Source organism: Aphis gossypii, chromosome 2, assembly GCF_020184175.1.
Source record: "Aphis gossypii isolate Hap1 chromosome 2, ASM2018417v2, whole genome shotgun sequence".
NCBI lineage: Eukaryota > Metazoa > Arthropoda > Insecta > Hemiptera > Aphididae > Aphis > Aphis gossypii.
In genome coordinates, this window is record NC_065531.1 from 22,269,293 (window position 1) to 22,291,070 (window position 21,778).

The window sequence follows — 21,778 nt, forward strand, 5'->3', positions numbered from 1 at the left end:
AACGGTAGCACCCATCCGATTTATGTAAATTTTGATATTTTCAAAGATTCGATTATGTTGCCCATAGTGTAGCAGGCCTCGAATGTTATGCGTTTCACTTTTATTTGCATAATCCGTTAAATATATATACTCGCCCGCAGTGTGTAAAATGAAAACACAATAATTTCTCGATATTGTCAGTATTCGTTATTGTTTATTTTACTGTTTGTCTTCAGGGAAAAACACTTGCAATTTGTTGTTTTCGGGAATAAAACTGCAGCAAGCATACACTAATATCAAACATCAGTAATTTTGGGGTAAAAGCTTATCTCGTGCATAACATGTGTGCATATTATTTTATTAACAAGGGCGAACCGGCGCATTTATCACTATGATAATATAAAATACTATTACCTATATTAATTATTTATTAATACAACAATAGTAATATGTCAACAAATCACCGTTTATACCGTCATATATGCGCCATACTTACGGAGTGAGAGAAATCGGCAGATGAGTAAGAATAACGAGTCTTGCTTAGCGCGTCACTTACCGTAATGTCGAGAAATCGGATGGGTAGTCGAGTCACATATATATAGAACCGTGGTTATAGATATAAAATTACTAAACATTTTGTGTTCGGCATACTTTATATTATTATGGCTTATTGAGAATACCGATATATATATACATGAATACTGTTGAGCCCTGCAACGCGTGTATGTGTATGTGTGTACAGAGTGATTTACCAAGCATGATCATCCCTTTTATCATACAATAATGAATTTTTTTGATTTACTCTAAGACCCAATTTTAAAATTCTTGAGATTTTTTACACTGCTTATAGAATGTTTTCTAGTGATCCAAACTTCTGTTTTTAATCGAGGACTACTCCCTTTTTTATACTGCTATAATTTTTTTGAAATTTTGATGTTCTAATTCAAAATTCAAACAATTAGTTTTTTAGTGTTTCTTTTTTAAATACTTACGCTAAAATAATAATGCAGAAGAAATGGTTTTATAAAAGTATATCAAATGTTGAATCAAGTAATTGTTATAGGTACTTTGACCATTTTTTAAAATAATAAATGTAGATAAATTGATGTTAATTACTAACATTTTCAAATACCCCCCATTGATTCCAAACTCATTATCGTGAACCTATTTTATCCTCGGTACACAAAGTAAAATGGTTTAAAAACTATACTCATTTGAGTTTTGATTTTGAAACGTTATTAATATCAGAAAAATTGTCTGCTAAATAGTTCATGGTATATAGGGGGAGGGGCTGTTGTTTAAAAAACAAAAGTTTGTATCTCCACAGGATACTACTCATTAAGTAGCTTATCAAATCTCGAAAATTTAAAAATATGGTCTTATACTTAAAAGTATGCGTAACAATTTTAAAAATTCAGGTTTTAAAATATAATTACATTATACCGAAGAAGAAAATAAAGAGTGGATACAATTGGTGAATCGCTCTGTATAGCGCGTAAGGAGGTCTCGACCGAGTGTATAGAAATGTCAGTGGCGTACGGTCGCGCGGGGTCGAACTATATACGAGAGGGTACACCGGTGGTGGAGGACGGTGCAGGTTTTCCGCCGTAGTTATGCGGTCCGTTGATCCCCGCGTACAAGGGAAACCTTTTAAAAACTCGGGTGGGCATCGGCCGACGTAATAATCCGGCACGGTGGCCAGTCGTTTCCGGCTTGGCACAACTGCGTGTGTGCGTCTATGTCCGATATCTATCTATATTCTATATATTATTATTATGTCGTATACTGTACGTACGTGTAAGCGGTAATAAATTCTTAGGTAGGCATTATATATTATACTTCTGTATAGGACTATATATATCGTTCGATATTAGACGTCGTACCCATAATTATATAATATTGTGAGTCACGATGAATCGGCCTCCGTCGCTTTTGCCGTACATCTTCTGGGCGACGTCGTGCTTACTGACGACGATGACGACCGTCACGACCGCCGCGATGGTTACCGTGAACGTTACGCATCTGTGCGATTCGCGACCCGCGGTAGCTCCCACCACCGGAACAGCACGCCTTACTACCGAAGACATTGGCAAGACGTCTTTGTCACCACCTACCAAAAACCCGACATTTTTGTCGTCGTCGTCGTCATCGTCACCGCCTTCCGAAAAACCGGCGTCTTTGTCATTTTTACAGCCGCCTACCGAAAACCAGACATCTTGGTCGTCGCTTACCGATAACCTTACGTCTTTGTCGTCTTTACCGCCGACAATCGAAAACACGATTTCTTGGTCGCCGTCACCGCCTACCGACAAATCGACGGTTTTGTCGTTGGCACTATCGTCTTCCGAAAACCCCACGACTTTGTCGTCGTCGTTATCTACGGAAAACCGGATTTCATCGCTATCGCCTACCGAAAACCGTAGTTCGTCGGCCGCCCACATTACCGAGTTCTTGTTCGCCGTCCGGAAACCGGGAATGGTGGATTTTACGTACGCCAGCCGGACCACCGTGCAGAGGCGATCCTCTTCGTCACCGAATGCGTCTGCTGGACCAGTAGCCCTCAAACAGATCGCGACGTTCCCCAGTGCCAAGTACGGCGAGAATGTCAAGCTAGACCAACAGACGTCGCAGTCCAACGGCGGCGCAGGTTCCGGGACCGCGACCGCGATCGGCCTGTTCAGAGTCGGGATCGTGGTCGGCGATGTCGGGCTCCGGTTCATTGGCGTGGCCGAAGACTTGATCATGTGGCACAGCGTGCCCGCTGAACTCATTCTTGACCTCTTTAGCAACCCGTACGAATGGGACGTCGTTGCGAAAAAAGTAACGAAAATAACGCATTTACGATTATTATAATATGTTATTGTTATAGTGCCTATAAATTATGTTAAGTGAAGAAGATAGTGATTAATTAGGGGTGTAAATTATGGGATAGCTTGGTGATCGCAGGCATATAGATTATAGACGCAATAAAATTAGGATCAAAACTCTTTAGATGGGAGATGATATTACTCCAATTAAATAATAAACTACATTTGTATATATTTTATAGTAAATTTTCAAGCAATCCTTTAAAATCGCAAAAAAAATTAAATACGACTGTAAAAGTTCCCATCCTACACGTACACACATACACATATATTAATTATGTCAGAGAACTGATGGCACTGTCATTTTTTTCCTCTTTTTTTCTCGATTATATAATGTGTACCTATTGAAATTTGAAATCGACTTATTATTTCGATCTCGTTGTAGTGTATATACGTCATATTATGATATAGTATATATATATTTATATTCGTTTGAATTTGTGTGTCAATAATAACTTTTTTTATTATGTGTCTCTTATTGTATATACAGCAACAATGGCTTAAAAGATATTAAGACGATTTTATATGTGTATATTTTATACTATATATTGTATGTAATATGCAATATATATTATATTATACTGTGGTCCAGAAAAGCAGAACCGAAAGTTCAAGTGCATCATATACGCGAACTTTTTGTACAATACACGACAGAAAACCACAATGGAATATGTTTTTAATCTGAGTAGTACTCCTCTAAGCTTAGCACTATACAGTATACTATATAGTTTAAAATTGATCGCACATATATAGCATACAAGAATGTATACAAGGGAATCCATTTAAGTATCTACACTCATTAGTTTCGTAGTTTTAGTTTTTTGAAAATATAATTTTGACATAATGTAATTTTATTGCAAAATAACATTTTTTTATATATATAAATAAAATTTTTTTACAGTTTTAAATCGTTACCATGTTGTAAGTGATAACTTTTCAAAATAAAAAAAGATAATATAGAAATTTTGAAATTCATAGTCGGGAACAAATATAATTTTTCAGAGTAATCGTAATAATTGTTATAAAGTTCAAATTTTGGATGAAGAGTTAATGAGTAATAAAAAATTAAAGTTTAAACGATGGAAATTCAAAATTTTTGTTGTCATAATATAAATAAGTAAAAAACGTTTTAAAAAAATGGTAACGAAGAAAATACAGTTTGTTTAAGTTGAAACTTTTCAAAATAATGAGCAAAGACAATTAATTGAATTACATTGTATATCCGTCATCTGAGTCATATACGAATGGGTGAAGTTTGAACAGAGCAATCTGTACCACTCCGTATTTGCATCTTACATTACTACGCGTATAAAATTGCACACTATAATAAACACCTTTGTGCTGCGAAAACATAACCACGAAAACATAAAAAAAAAAAAAAAACGTGTGACTGAAAAGGAATTGCATTTTTATACACACATACATATATATATATTACAATATAAACCCTCAAACGTGGTGACACTGAAAGTGGTAGCTATAAAACCTCTATTACCGAGGTATTTGGAAAAATTTAGTAGAAAATTATGCAAAAAAATAATGTTCAGTAACATCTCAATCTATCAGACTTATACTATTTTCATTATTATATACCTAACTATTACTACTTTCGTTTTAGATCGAAACTTGTATTTAAATGTTTTTAGATGTTATCGAACTTTTGGAACCATAATACATTATATACGTACCCATAATATATTTTGTTTATTTCACTATATCAACTACGAGTATAAAACGTTGGTGTCATTTTTACGACCTCATATACGACTGTTAATCGAGGAAAACGTGATAAAATGTTGTAGTTCATAAAAGCATCGTGCTCTATACTTAGTATCATATTTTTCGATAAATAGGTGTCTACAAAGGCAGGTACCATAAAAATCGATGCAAATTTTGTACATAGTGATACATTTAATAAACCTACCCAATTAAATTAACTGTATAATCTATAGATAATAGGTATATAATTATTTTCTGAATAAATATTTATTTTACTAATTGAAATTATACTTTACTCATAAAATAAGTTTATACGAATAGCAAAATATTTTCACATTATGAACCTACAATAATAAATTATTGGTCATACATTAAAATAGTTTTCTAATAATAATTATTTATTTTTGAAAATATAAGTTATCTGTTAGGTATTTTATTATTACAATTAATATTTTTTATGGCTTTCATTTAGTTGGTTATTTATAATTATTAAAATAATAGTTCAATGGCAACTGTACATTTATTTAACTAATTAATTTTGTATAACAATATTATATTAAAGTCAAATCATCAGGTAAAATAATATATTTTCAGCATTTTGGATGTTTATTTGAGATTAAAAGAAGTACAATTGAATTAATTAGTATAGTTATTCTAAAATTCAAATCAACTTTATATTATATCAAACGATTGCAAAGTATTTCAACAGTCTTCATTATTCACCATTATTCCCAATAGATCATCTATTATTTAAAGTTACCCAGTTGTAGTTGGTATACACTTTTAAAATCTCTTACCATTATTTTAAACTTGAGGAACGCCGATGTACAATCGGGCAGTATTCAGCCATTTAGTTCTAATAATAATAAGGGCAAAGGTAATAAATCGTTGAGGGTATAAACCGTCGTTTGTTATATTATACGAAAAATTTGTTTTTACTAAAGACGTGGATTTGTTTGATATACTTTATATGATAAATAACCTGACCAATAGTCTGCATTTATTATGCGAAATATTACCGACAACACAAACAGTAATTTATTTTAGCCATAACCAAATCGCAGAATAGAATCTATGCTTTTAAAGAATTTTTTTTTTTTTTTTGTCTCAAAAGGGATAATAAACTATTGTAAAAATAATTGTGTACATTATATTGCCGTCCCTTCTTGAATATCATTAAAAGGAATAACAATGCGATATTAAAAATGTTAATGATTCGAAACTACGACCTAAAAAGAACTAATAATAAGAGCAAAAGTTATGACAATTGATTGCGTCTCAAAACAGTTGAAAACCAAAAACACTTATAATGAATACATATATTTTAAGAAAATATAAATCAATACATTGATCATTTACATTAATAATTAATTATTATAAAACAATGGTTTATTTTTTTCTACATTAAATACTATCGCAAACAGTGGCATATTTTGCTACTTCAATTGTATGTGGTATTTTACATCTTACTTTGAAAAAATGTGTATTATATGGACAGCGTATACTAATGACTACTGTTCCTATAGTTTTCCTATATAAACTTCGCTGAGTCTTGAATTAATACAAATTATTGGAACCAGCTATGATTTCTAGATTGCATTAAATAAATAAATATAAATTTAAATTTAAAAAAATACATAAAACACAAGTCACAACTATACAAATCATAACGATAAATGTATTAGTTTATAATATTATCATGATCTAATATATGTATTATGTATATATTTCAAATTCAAATGCCTGTATCATGATTTATATGCCGTGATGTGGATATTACAATAAACTTATAATTTGATTTCTAATTAGTATAATTTATTTAAAATATATATATTATGTTTAAATAACAAACATCGATACTTTTTAAGTTTATAATCATAAGTTTAAAATATTTTTATATCACAAAAATCGGCGACGCCGATACTCCCCCTCCCTGTACATTATCAACCATAAATAATTATGCCATTGATAGCAGATAATTACAACCATGCGTAATACTCTTGATGCCGTATTTATAGATGCGTACCTACGCATAAATTAATTAAAACATTGTGTTCCTTGCTATGCATTTGTAAGTTTTCCACCTCAAAAGATTCTTTTGATTAAGATTGTAGGAACCAAGATATAATAGAAGTATGAAGAATAATAATCAATGTTGTCCATAGTTGAACTCTTGCTTGCTGTCAATATATTTTAACAACGTCTATAGTTAGTGAAATCCAAAAGAATTTAATATTAGAAGCGTTAAAAAACTTCCAAGCTTAAACCTACGTTTTAGCGTGACACGATCTGATGGTCTTTAGAATTTAAAAATAAATAAATTGGTTTTACAAACACACTTCCCGATGGTAATTTGAAATGAAATTACCTACTATAACGCCGAAGTTTGAATTGACAAGTAGCGATACAAGCCAAAGCTGTGATTTGAAAGCAACCTTGGTGATTTTATTTTCGGTCACGGAATTATAGTTAGCAGTTTTAAAAACTTTGAGCAATTTAAGTTTTGCTTTCTAAAACTAAAATCAAATTTACACACTTAGTCACGAAACCCTAAAAAAACCAATCTCAGCCTTATTATAGTTATTAGTATTAACAGTACTTTAAAAAATGTTATGAGTCCAGGGTAAGACATTTTAACTGAATGATGCTATTTCTGGGGTTAAGAATTTTTATAAACATGAATCATCAGAAATAATTATTATTAGGTACTATCTGAAATATCATAAACGGCAAAACTTTTTTTTTACCAATTTATGAATATGATGAAATGATGAATAGGTACCTTTAAACAAATATAAGCTTTAGTTCACATATCTATAAACCATGTTATATAACATGGAAATTATTAAAATATTTTAACGTTTATTTGTTAAGGATTAATGTCTTTTGAGAATTATTTAATATGATGTTCACTTATAAAATTTCCTATGAAAAATAAATCGATTAAAAAAAAAATATTTTAATAAACTAGTAATTATCAATATAATAGTTACCCTAATATTAAAATATATGTTATAATCGCATACGAAGATAAGTGTAAACAAATTTAAAAAGATTTAAATTTATAGATTCAACGTAGAGAAATAATGGAGGTATCATAATATATTTGTTTGATATGCTGTAGAAGAAATGAAGAAATGATTCGAAATCCAATACATTTCAAATATCTCGTCTCATTTGTAAACCGTATTATTTAAATAGTTTAAATAAATAGTTTTGTGTAAATCTTTATTTAGTTAATATTAGTAAAAATGATACTCAACTTATCCAATATTTGAAGACAATAATAAAATTGTGCACTGAAATTATTGTATGAATTCACTGTTGTATTGTTAACAATATTTATTGTTTGCTATTGCTATTATTTTTTATAGATTAAGTTTAAAGTTAGTTCAATAAGTAATTGATATACTGAACATATAAATGATTAAGTTGGAAATTTGTTAAAATTAAACTATTGAAATGTTATACATGTAAATATTTAGATTAAAATAAAAGGCGTTTACATTAAAATATAATAATAAAAGGTATAATGATTAATGATTATTGCTATTAAAAATCTGAGCTAACTTTTTGAGGGTTATTTAAAAAAAAAATTAAAAGATCTTTTAGTACGAAAAAAGTATTCCCTGGTGAATCTATTAAAATCAAAACTTTTGCAGGTATAATAATTTAAGTTTAAAAATTTAACTAACTTAATTTAGAATAAGGAATAATTTACTTTTTAAGTTTTAAATATTCTTGGTGGTAGTTACTAAAATAATTAAATTAATATATATGTATAGATATCTAGCAAAAAAACACATTTTATAATAATGTGATATCATATTAAAATTAAGATTACGTGAAGCTTATATTATTATTTGAATGTTTAAAACTAATAAACAAAGCCCAAAATTATTATATTTTTAAATCACAATTCACAAATACATTAAAAAGTTGTATAAATCTGAACTGGAACCCATAAAAATACAAGTAGCTTGACATTATACTATATTCAATACGATAGCTTGGCTCAGTAGTTAGAACATCTAATATATGTATATAATCTATAATTTTGTAATTATTTACTATTATTTTATTTATCAATATTATTTAGTACTCCTCAAACCTAGTACCTATTATAAACAGCTCCGTGGCCGACGAAAATGATTATAATGTATGTACAGTAAACGTGTCGTAATAGGTGTATGTAAAGAATACTGTTACTTTTTAGTATATGTTTCTACTGATGACAGTTTTAAAAATTATCGATTCCTGTTTTCATGGTCGGTTGAGCTCGTATATGTCAATCGAGTATACCTACATCTATTTTATGGTTTCATGACATTATATTAAAATACACATTACGATTAAAACAGATCGATAATTTGTTCTCGAAAGTAGTTATTCAAATTTTCAAGTATTAATAATGATATTTTATGACATTTTCTAGATATTACCGTACGAATGGCCACTGGCTGTGGTCTGCGCCTTAATGATATTGTGCGGTTTGATACTAGCAAGATACGGCGTTTATTGGCAAAGGCGGTACAAAGAGGCTAAGTGGTTAGGAGACACTGGCTGGGAGTCGGGTTGCAAAAAGGGTGTGCTAGTCATTGCCATTCAAATGCTTCTACTTATGTTAGGGTGAGTACGTCACCCGTAAACAAAACGAACGGATAATTTTTGTTTGTGACATTTTATGTTTGTTTGTGATAATTAATGTTTGTTTGTGTCAATTAATGTTCGTTTGTCAATAAGTATGGGTAATTATTGCTATTATGGAACAAAGTAAACTATCAAGTGTATATATATATTTATTTTTTAGTTTTGTATTTTTCGGTCACAACTTTAAAATGAAAGAACTCGAAATTACGATCCCTCTACAGATTTTAAAACCGTACACAGATGGTACTTTAGAAAGGCCACTTATAAACGTTCGCAATACTTTCCAAGTTATTTGAAAAAACCACAAACAATATTGGTAATTGGTATTGAATTTTTCTTTTTTCATTAAAAATACATAGTAAGTTTTAAATTGTTTAATAAAACCTATATCAAGATAAATGATAGAATATATTATAAGAGACGTTAACAATCATATTCATTACTAAAAAATAAACTTAATAATTACTTTGTTGTCATTTAATAAAAAAAAAAAATGGATTAGTCACTAGTCATATTATGACACTATAAAATAATTACTTCACTTATTACCAACAACAGTTGATAATCGGAATAGTAGTCTATATGATTATAGTATGTGAGTAAAATAATTGTTTAATGTTTACTAGAAAATGTCAATTAATAAAACTGATTGTAATATACATTAACGTTCAACTTTTATTTAAGTTTATTGGGCGGACTTTTGAACGTTGTAATACCTATTGAAAACCTTTTTTGCCAAAATCAAATACGAGGACATTTAAAAATCGGCAAGAGAAAGATTTAAATTTAATCCAATAAAAATTCTTTAGGATAGGTAGTCTATAAGACGTGACAACTTAAAAACATGCGTACCCATATGACACTGGTTTCTATCTGTCTGTAATAAATCGTTCTCTTTATAACGTCAAGATGCGCACCATTTCATTAATTTTGTAAACGATGTTAGTAGTGTTGTAGTGTAGCCAATATTGGTCAATGACATTCAACGAGCACGTTTTATTCACAAAAAAATTATTTCTCATTATGCAAATCAATTCTTTTGTTTTCTTTCCTGAAAAATAAATTGTTTGGTAAATCGATTACTTACTATACACATAATAAAATTTAAGCACTACCAACGTATATGCCTCATAGATTTTTAAAATAATAAATCAAGTTTTCATAAAATATTTATGAATACCTATTATCTTCAGTATTATAGTTATCTATAGACTATCATCTACCTATATATGCTGTGTGTTGTTAACCCACTATTTCGAGTAAATGATTCGTCTCTGCGGTAGGTATTACCACCACACTTCTATATCATAATTTAGATGTAAAATAATTACTTATTTAAAGCCCCCGCGATTGCTGTGCATAATTTACGGTGATTACAGCTGTGCACAGAGATATTAGTGTGTATACTCGAACACAGAGAAAAACTTTAGTATGTTAATATTGTGATAATAATATTATATTATAATAGTGTAATATGGATAACTATTTTTTTTTTTTTTTTTGGTAACACGAAAATAATTTTGACTTAATGTGATCGCCGTTCCTCGAAAGAAAAAATATGTCATTCAAGAACCCGTTTGAAATATAAGAGCATTTTACAGACAATTTCACCGTGGAATGCGGAGCTGTGTTTGTGCGCATTATCCATGATTTCTATTTTAGAAATTTCTCAGAAGTCTTTTTGAAATTTACGGAAAATCCCGTTGCTTAATATTTAGGAAAACGACATAGCCACCGGTTTATATAGTCGGTATCACTTCCCTCACTTTTAATTCACTAAAATCTGCTTGTAGAGTTATGTCAACTATGACTTAAATATATGCTTAAGAATTCTCCCCGTCAAGTCGTCTCAAAAGAAAATGATGCCATGACTTACTAGTTACTGTACTAAAATTTAGTGGTTAAAAGTATTACTTCTTTTTTCAATTCTTTATATAATAATTTAAAATAAAATAAAAAAATAATATATGACGTAGGTATAGTAAATAATTTCATCAGAGTGAATATCATAAAATTATTTCATACCATCTTTTTTATTTATTTGTTTCAATTTTATAATTATTTTTTAACTAAAATATCACTGAAAATACTGAATTTAAATTTTAAATATTGATTTAACTGATGTAAGATTGCATTTTGGTATTATTTCTGCATTAGAAAACTTTTTTAATACAGGCCCGAATAATTTAAAATAATTTTTATGTACATGGATTAACTATTTATTAATACATTAATAACATATAATTACACAGAAACATTATTTGTTCACATTTATACAATATTGTTAGTAAATGCGGTAAATATCATCCCCATTTTTTCTTAGTACCTACTGTTCAAATTGAAGTGTTTTATGAATTATTTTCATATTTATCACAAAATATTTCTTTGCATAAAATATCATAATATTTATACTTAATATCAAATTTTAAGTTTAAAATTTTTGTTGACTGCTAACAGGAAAACGTTCTATAAAATATTCTGTACTATAGCGTACAGCGAGTGTTGTAAATGTCGTGTATTACTGGAAACAGGAATTCCACCTTTTAAATACTTGGCGTTATAAGACTATACATTAAACGGGAAACCGGATTTATGGTGTAAATATTTTGTGCCCGAAAAAAAGATACGACTGTTATAAAGTACATGAAATGAGTTCAACTGCTTTGAGGGCTTTATATGAATGCACTCGTTTTTATTCTATAATCGGGTGGTGCAATTTAATTATATTTATGTCCCTTGGTTTGCTCAAAATGTCCAATAATTATACCATAATATTAATAATTATAATTTAAAATATATGTACATATTCAGAGCTGGTGCTTGCGGACTGTTAGTAACAAACGAGACCATGGGATCTGCTGTGTCAAGTGTTGGAGACCTATTAGAGTTTGGTGTCGGTGACTTGGTGGACATGTTTTCCATTACTCAAAAACAAATTAGGACCATAACTGTCGGATCAATGGATTCGACTACCGATGCGATTTTCTCAAAATTAGATGGTATGATTTAATTATCCATTATTGTATTAATATAATTATTATTATAGATTCAGTTCAATAAGTATAGAAAAAAATAAAACTACCTAATTTATAAGTGTAATAGTACATTAAAAAGATGTCAAAAACTAATATTATTCTTAATACTTTGTGCGAATCTTAACTTAATAAAATTTGTTGAAAAGTGATAAGTATTAAAAATAGTAGTAATATGAAAAAATATAAGACAAAATTATTTATATTAAAAATAAATTGCATATTATTTAATTTATTAAAAAGATAAATAATTATACATTCCGTTGATAATAGACATAATAGAGTTTTTGAAGTCATAAACATTAAACAACTAAGCTAAGAAAATAAAAAGCAAATTTTAATGTTATATAAATATTATTTGAAATATTCGAGTTAATAATGAGAGACTGTTTATGATACATTTTATGATGTCGTTGACATATCTAATCAGTTATAAAAGTAATATTAATTATAATTAATAAACTTCATCTTTTTTACTGAGATGATTAATTTAGTTTGAAACTACTTAAAACAATATTATGATTCTTTTACAGTAATAATTATTAATTATGATAAGGTCCTTCAACCAATTGATTTTTTGATAAATTTAAAAAAAAAATTAACAATTTACTTTTAGGAATTGAATTTCAGTTTTAAATTTGTTCACAAATTTAATTTTTTTTTACATTATCCAATCTTCTATCACAGAAATGAAATTGAAATTTTAATGGGCAACAATAATAGTAAGTAATCGATATTATAGAAATTGTAAACGTTATCCAATCGTTTCAAAGTAAACTTATTTTATAATAATTGCTACTTATTGCTCAGATTTCGGATTTATAAATTGGTATAGTTCCGGCGCCCAAATTACTTAATATACCAGTACATAGAAGATATAAAGTTCATTCTATGATATATATAATCCATTATTATAATAAATCATTGGACATAGAAATATTATTAGTTAGATTACAGTATTACACATAGTATAATTATTTACATTCACACAAAATCGTAGAACGCCTGCTCAGAACAATCATTTAAACAAAAAATTCAAAATTTTAAATAAAAATAGGTAAATTCGTTATTTTTAAATGTTTTTTTGAATGAAGCTGTATCCATATACTTATTTATTTAAATATAATAACAATATTAAATTTATAATAATATGATAATCTGAATTTACTGTATACTTAGGCTTGCATTTTATGTTGAGCTATCATTTTTGTTGCTCTCGACATTCATTTTCACTTCAGTCAGTGTTATTTCAAATTCGAATATAGATTTTAAAAATAACTTAGAAAGATAATCTGCAGAATGAATGAACTTTGACGTCGCTTCTAATTATTTCTACAGACAATTTTGCAAGATATAATACATGATTGTAGAGAATAAAATTAAATTACCCGTCCCAATTGTGTATCCCTTTCCCCCTCTAATCTATCATCTTAAACAGATTCAATATTAAAAGTAAGTTTTTTCACTCGATTTATACATTTTACGACTTTTCAGTTTTATAACCCTTTGATAATAAAACGCGCTATGTTTAACAAGTAGCTTCCATTTTTTTCATTTTCTCTTTATGATCAATTACAAAACTGCAACTCTTAAATTCCTGGTTACTTAATTTGTTGATTTTATAAGCTATTTATTGAAACTTCTTTGCATTTCGTTAATAGAAAACGATTATTTTTAATTAAAAATATAAATACTTATTTGTAATAACCGTTATAAATTTATTATACCTAATTAAATATAACAAAAAGACAATAGTTACAAATAAACAAATTCGTTTAAAAATTAAAATTGTGTATTATAATAGATAGCAATTAAAGTATAATCTTAAAAAATATAATTTCACAGATATTGAAATACACTTGTACTTTGTAGATGACGTTAACGGTATAATATATAATATATATATATATATATATATATATGTATAATATGTATCTTTCAATTAAGTAGGTCATGTGGAAATTTTCGTCGCCTTTTTCTGAAAACTCATGTTAGTTGAAGTCATTAACAATAGTATCAATACGGTAATATTTGCGAATATTTCTCATTAAATCTCAAGGAGTGTATTAAAAATGAACTGAACCATCATAAAATTGATTTGAGTATATTTTTTTAATTACACCTTAAATGAAAAAAAAATATTATAAAATCATAATATAAGATGCAAAAAATATAGTAGGTACCTACATAATATTAATAAAAATAAAATATTTTAGTTTGATGATAATAGTTGAAAATATTTTTCTCAAGTAGGTATTCTGTATTTCTATCACATATTATATCACGTTAGAAAATCATTGTAGATTTAGCGATTATTCATAATATTTTTTTCACTTTTAAAACAATATATTATAATTGTGTAATCTATAAAAATTGTATATTTATTTCGATTTTTATTTTTTGTAACAAACATATTATTTTATAAGACATTTTAATTTAATTGTATGAAATTTTTCAGACACTTTATAGTTGAAACAACGTAATTATATTACGACAAATTATATTCATAATATAAATTGATTTTTCAGTTTGGAGGTACCTAACCTATATGTATATTGTATATATATATATATTGAATTATTTAAATTAGTTATTCATTTCCTACAAATTTGTATTACAGAAATCAAATAATTTTATTGATTTAAAATATTTAAATTATTTAAAGATTTAACAAGATGAGGAAGTTAAAAATGTCTTCTATTAATCACTTCTCTTTATTCTATTTACGTACTTGATAAATCAATAAATATGGCTATAATAGTAAATATTAAATAAAAATTATGTACACAATATTATATGCTGTACATTAAGTATAAAAATACTTTTTATATTAACATAATCTAACATAACTGCAGTACCCATATTTCACAAAAACTATTATTATCATTTTTTAAAATGCATTTTTGAGTTATAAAATGTGGATAATTTTTCTCAGTGAACATTATTAGAGTATTATGAGTGTAAAATATTATATTAAGACTTCACTGTTCATATTGTAAGCTAGCTAATAATTTAAATTATGTTAATATTAGATGATACTTTGAAATAGAATAGTTGACATTCGCTGATTTAGAGAATCTATTTTTTTCTAAAATTTCCTTATACATATTTTTAGTGAGTAAATTTAAAAATAAAATGTCGTATCAAAGTATCTAAGAAAAAAATCATTTGTTTGTATAATAAAACAATACAAAGTCCATAAACAAAATACAAAGCGTAAAAGATTAACGATTGGCGTATACTTAATGAGGCGAACACTCAAAAACATGAAATTCATCTACTGCTTATATTTATATGTTAATTTAATTTGTTTATAATCTGCGTCCTCCTGCAATTATTTAGTGGTCTACAAACTGTTCTTTTGATTTAATTGTGTAGTTTCTCCACAACAAGGGTTCGTACTTAACCAACCAACGTAAGTAGACCATGAAGAAAACGAACTAAGAATGTAATTATTTACGAGCTTTACTTTTTGAAAAAATCTTGATAAGGAAAAATAGGCTTTTTCTAAACAGCTTTATAATAATTAAGTTATATAAATCAATTCATAATTTTATACACAACATAAACTTAATTATTATACAAGTGTATAAATCAATAACAGTTTGTTTTGCTTTTTGTTTTTTATTGATTATTTATTTTGTTTTTAGACATAGCAGAACAATTAGGAGGGCCAATCGAAAATGACATTTATGGCCCTAGTCATAGATTTGGTTCCAGGACTAATGTTTCTAAAGTAGTTCAAGGTGGTGATTGACTGTTATTCATACAATATTCGACAATCTGCAGGAATGATGCTTAAATATTTGTATTTTAGACTTTCAGAAAATATTTCCAAAAGCAAAGAATGTAATTTCCCAAGCCGAATTAATCAGGGAAGATATTATTAGATACAACAAAAAAATAATCGATTTGAACATTGAACTTCAAATGGTACCCGAACGATGCCCTCTTGAAGTTTCTGCCATGTGTGATATGATCTCCGGTAACAAGTTGCAAGCAGAAAATTATACTTACTTAGTGCGTAAATAATACGTTATGGAAATTATTATGTAATATAGTTCTGACTGTTTATTATTTATTATTCGCAGAATAATTTGATAGATGTAGTTACAAGCGTTTTGGAAGTAGAAAACGACGGGCTATCGAGTCTTCCGTTGACGTCGGCTGAAAGTGCAAATATTCCAAAGGCAATATATGAACAGACGGAAAAAGAGAGATGGCGTAAGTAAAATTATCGTATCTCCATGACTTTTTATATAACTATCGGGCATTGACTCAAAAATGAAGATGCTTAATTTTAACTCCCCCAACTGGGTATATAGTCAATAAATATCTAAAATAAGAAAAAAAATTCCTCTGAACTATTATAATCAGTTACTCACCAGTTTATTGATCATAACTATAATAGCTCTCATACTACGAATGCCTTTATAACAATTATATTAATTAAATTATTTGGAATGTATACGAGGATATAATAGGATATGTAAATACATTATGTTTTTATTACTTACTTTTCTTTAATATATCCTCTAAATGTTTAAGTAGAGTAAATCATTGATAAATTTTAAATATGCTAGTCAACTTTTTAGTTAACCTAGTGGGAGTATTTTATTTTCAAATTCTTAATAAAAGTGAAAGAAAATTATGTTTAACTTTAATTTTGAAATTGTGCTGAATATTAAATGTCTGTATATTATTTACTTTATCGCTTTAAATATCTGCTTAAATTTATAAACCGTTATTATATAAGTAGCAATTTAATAATAAATCTTAAGTTTTAAACAGATTATTCTTATGAAATATATGTATATGATATAAAATGTGTGTATATATAATTTAATATTAACAAGCATCTACTAACTACGTCTTAAACATAAAAAAACATGTATGATATATATATTATATTATACATATTACATAACATATTTTATATAAATAATTTAAATACTTTGTTAACATTTATCGGAAAACGAATAAAAAGCACTGAAATCGTTCTGTTGTACCTAATTAAAACTAAAACTCAAATTACTATAATTTATAATATTTCAATATATGTAATTTTTTTTATTATCATTATCAAGGTATAAAACAAGCTTTAATGGATCGCAGACGCCAATTAGAATTTTCAATATATCCTTATGAAAGTCATACCCGTAAACTCATTTCAAAATTAATGGACATAAAAGAAATAGCTAACAATTACTTGATCCACCTGAAACAAATAGAAGTGTATAGGTGGTCCATCAGTATTGGTAAGCTATTAATATTTATGTATAATATAATATGTATCGCCTATATAATTGACACGAATTTTTTGAGTACCGTATAGGAATAGCAATCGCTGCACTTTTAGTTTGGATTTTATTAGCATGCAGTATTGTGGTAAATTATTGTTCGCACACGACTTGGGCAAAATGCTACTTCTTCGGGTAAGATAACTTAATATTAGTCTTTAAATCTAACACAAATAATCGTATTAGATATGTTTGCTTTTATCAAATATACATCAATACATAATGCATGTTATACGATGCACATACGTAAGTCAAATATATTGTTTTAAACACGAAATAATAATTTTATATTGTGTCAGTTATGATAAATTCAATGATATTGATTATCTTCTGTTTGAATATTTTATATTAAATATATATTAAATACACAGTACAAAAAGAGAAAACTCAAATCAGGACAAAATAAAAGACAATGTAAATTACAAATCAATTAAATAACTTATACCACATTAACTACAAGACTTTCTTGAAAATGTACACAACTTTAATTAAAGTTTAATACTATTGATTACTACCAATAATTTATTCAAAATCTTGCACTAATATATATATATGTTCAATGATTAATGATGAACTGTACTAACAGTAAAATGTCAACCAAGTTACAATGATTAAAATTTAAAATTATTTTCCTGAATATATAATAATCCGTATAACAACAGTATTAGAAAAATAAACATTTAAGTCCAAAAAATATATATTTTTCACTTACACTTTATCTTAGTATAATGTGATTAAATTTTATGCAATGGCGTACATTAATTTCTTTTTTAGCTGCGTGAGCGCAATGAGATTGACCAGTTTGGCACTTTGGTCAGCGGCATTAGTGGGTTTAATTTTAAGTAGCAACGGTGAAGTCAATATTTGTAGACCATTATACGACGAACCCATGTACGAAACTGTAACAAAAATAATAGATTGTCCTTCTATAACAAATGAACGTGGATTCTTTTCGTGGTTCATCTTTGGAAATGAAACATCCACAGCCCCATTCAACGAAGTCATCGAGTAATTGATTTCATTCGAATCAAATATTATATTAACAACAATTTGGCATATTTTTATATATTCCCCTTTCCCCTTTATTTTAGATCGTGCAGAGAAAATCATACAGCGCACACTACATTTCATTTAAATAGAGTGTTTAATGTGGAAGCTAGTTCAGATTACAACAAATGGCCAGGTCTTATGGATGCTCTAGATAGTCTCAAAACCAAAAGGGTCTACGTAGAATTGGATTTAAACAGACCACCGTCCACAACTGATGCATTGAAACCAATTGCCGAATCAACAAACTTGGACTTTGAAAAGTTTCGAAGTCTGGTAAGATTTATTAACACACAACTAAAATCTATCTTATGTGCTTGATTATAAATTGTAATGCTAAAACACTCGGATAAAAAAATTAGTTCATTGAAATCTATACTCCTACTTAATGCTATTTAATATCAAATCTCCAATATTCGTTTTAAAATTATTTCTTTTCGTTTTGTTTTAAGTTATTTTCAAAGTAAATGTAAAATTATTCTACTACTTCATTTGTAAATTTAATATTATTTCATACCAATAATTCACGTACAACAACCACAATAATTGTATTTAATTTTATAGATTCTGCAGTCATCGTTGGATCATGGTCGGGTGACATTGTTGCGAGATCAACTCCAAGCACTATCAACACAAACCGCCACATCCTCTAATATTTTTAAATACACATTGAAACGTGTAGTGACAAATATTACGGATTTAGTTGAAAATATTTTGAACCCAATAACTCATAAGAAAGTGAGAAGTATTTCTAGTGTATTGAACAACTCGTTTGTTTTAATGATCTTCAAATCCAAAATCGTTGAATAACTTTTATTTACAGAATATATTACTCTATCACTTAACATCAATGGAAGTTGAGATGCAACCACTATCAGAATCATTAAACCGGACTTGGGCAAATGCGTATACTAGAATTGAAAATTCCGATTTTGATCAAATATTGCGAAAGGTAGGTATATCATATAGTCATATAGACACTAAATTAATTCGTTCGAGTAAATTAGTATTTACATCTCACTGTTGTAGTGATTGAAATAGTTTTAAATTGGGTATTAGTAAACAACTTATCTATTATAATTTATATATTTTAATAATATACACCCATAACACGCACAACTTATCAGTAAAGATTCAACAATAATATATTACCTACCCGTACATTATAATTCCAAAAATAGAATAGATATATAATAATCACCTGCACTAAATATGCAGACGTCCGTCAATTCTCAACTATCCGTCCTCAATACAACAAGCCATCAAAAGTCAGAAAGAAACACCACAACAATTTACGCATTTTTTTACACTAAAAAAATTAAGTAAAAACGTATAAAACTATCATCCAATATTTTAATTTTTCTTTTCTCTTAAAAATGTACCTTATAACTTGTAATTAATTTTAAGATAAAATAGGCTAAAAACATATTAGGTAAGTTAGTTAGGACCTTAATATATTTAAAAAATAAATAAATAATAATACACACTATCAATGTAAATTCAACATGATTTGAAAATTAAAATAAATTATGATTTGTTTTTTTTTAAATGTACTATCTTAGAATATGGCTCAATACATAAACAATTTGAAACTATTGTTGGACAAATATAAGGTTCACGTAACTGAAGCCGTAAAAACAGAAACGGCATCGTGCAGACCCGTATGGAATGTGTATCGAATTGGAAGAGATTTAGTTTGCAGGCAATCTTTAGACGCCTTGGTGAGTTTTTTACTACTTAAAAAACGTAAACTTATTTATTTTTTATTCCGTTTTGATTTTCAGAATGGATTTTGGGTTATATGTTTTTTTATCGCAATGTCGGTTACTGCCACAATACCAGTTGTGAAAAATTTGAAAATATTTCATAAATCTCCACTAACTTCTATGTCCCTTTATACCATACCTCCACCACCGGCAATGGAACTTATGTGCACGAATAGTTAAATTTAAAAATGCCAAACATCCATCAAGTAAAAATATTATATTAGATAATGCAAACATTTAATAAATTATCTATTAGCTGATATCAAACCAAACTATATAGAAAACATTTAAAAACGATTACCTACATTTTGTAAAATTATAATAATAAATATAATATTGTAATATGTTTTGATTAGATTTTTTAATATTTTATGTGACCAAAATATAAAATATAGGTATAGTATAAATATAAAATATATACGAGATTATTGTTATCTATATTTTCAAATGACATCTGTTTTTATAAATTATGTTAAATTAAATTGTGTTGACTAGCACATTATGATACAAAGGAGTTTGGTTGCTAAAGTTTATAATACAGCATGGTGCACAAGGTGACGTGCAATTATTTTATCAAACTTTGTAAGTATAATTATTTGAGAGATATAATTTAATAAGCTCTAGAGTTTGTTATTCTTGCCACTGCTTAGTATAAAATTTATTGCACACGCTGTGCCACTAAGCAATATGTCGACAGCCTTTAATCTAAAAATTCAAAATGTATGATTAATATTTCTCTATATCTTGATATCATGCAATTAAATACATATAATAGAGTATTACGTGAACTATTTGTAAAAAAAAAAGATGTAAGTTTGTATTCTGCGGATTATATATTTTTATTACACATTTTTGTGTTATTATAGGTTGTCTAATTGTCGCTGAATTGTGTATGTTAAGAACGCGCCGTATATTTCAGCGGTATTTTAAAATATCAAAAAAAATGTATTTAATGAGTTATCTACCTCGCTATTAAATACTGGTAGTTATTCAATTTTTATAGCAAAATAATATCGTTAAACATAATATATATTAAATACGTGACAACTGAAAATACAAATGAGGTAAATGGATCTTGAGGAGATGATCTTTAGTTTTAATAACTATTAACTTACGATGAACAATCTCTTATTGGTCGTGTTACGAAAAATTTGGTACAGGTGTGGTGGTGAAGTGAAAATATTAGTGTTTTATGAAGAAAATAATTAATATCAAAATAATTATTATAATAACCAATAAAACAGAAAATAAATAAATAAATAATAAAGTGTTACAAAATTGAACTGATAATAATTATTCATACATCGAGTTACTTATTAGTTATTATGTATAAATATCTATATTTCATTTTATAGTAAAGTGAGAAGAGAACGAAGAATATATTTTAAAGAATATTTTATACATAAAAATAAAAATAC

The 21,778-nt window shown here is 27.6% G+C and overlaps 1 protein-coding gene across 1 annotated transcript; it reads left to right on the top strand.

Moving 5' to 3' along the window:
* Positions 1-1,673: 1,673 nt before the first annotated feature.
* Positions 1,674-20,774, top strand: LOC114124347 (prominin-1-A-like). Its single transcript, XM_027987576.2, has 14 exons — positions 1,674-2,799; positions 9,001-9,194; positions 12,027-12,214; positions 15,898-15,993; positions 16,065-16,267; positions 16,339-16,471; positions 17,335-17,505; positions 17,583-17,682; positions 18,322-18,555; positions 18,639-18,870; positions 19,159-19,332; positions 19,418-19,546; positions 20,157-20,315; positions 20,379-20,774. Exons 1-14 carry the CDS (start codon positions 1,891-1,893, stop codon positions 20,538-20,540), a joined length of 3,084 nt encoding a protein of 1,027 aa, XP_027843377.2. The 5' UTR covers positions 1,674-1,890; the 3' UTR covers positions 20,541-20,774.
* The last annotated feature ends 1,004 nt before the right edge of the window (positions 20,775-21,778 follow it).

What these genes read in the sequence shown, in the direction of transcription:
- LOC114124347 (XM_027987576.2), top strand. Translation starts at nt 1,891, where the DNA reads ATGAATCGGCCTCCGTCGCTTTTGCCGTACATCTTCTGGGCGACGTCG. An exon ending in ATGCTTCTACTTATGTTAGG is followed by an intron (nt 9,195 to 12,026) that starts GTGAGTACGTCA and finishes GTACATATTCAG; the next exon opens with AGCTGGTGCTTGCGGACTGT. An exon ending in TTGATCAAATATTGCGAAAG is followed by an intron (nt 19,547 to 20,156) that starts GTAGGTATATCA and finishes GTACTATCTTAG; the next exon opens with AATATGGCTCAATACATAAA.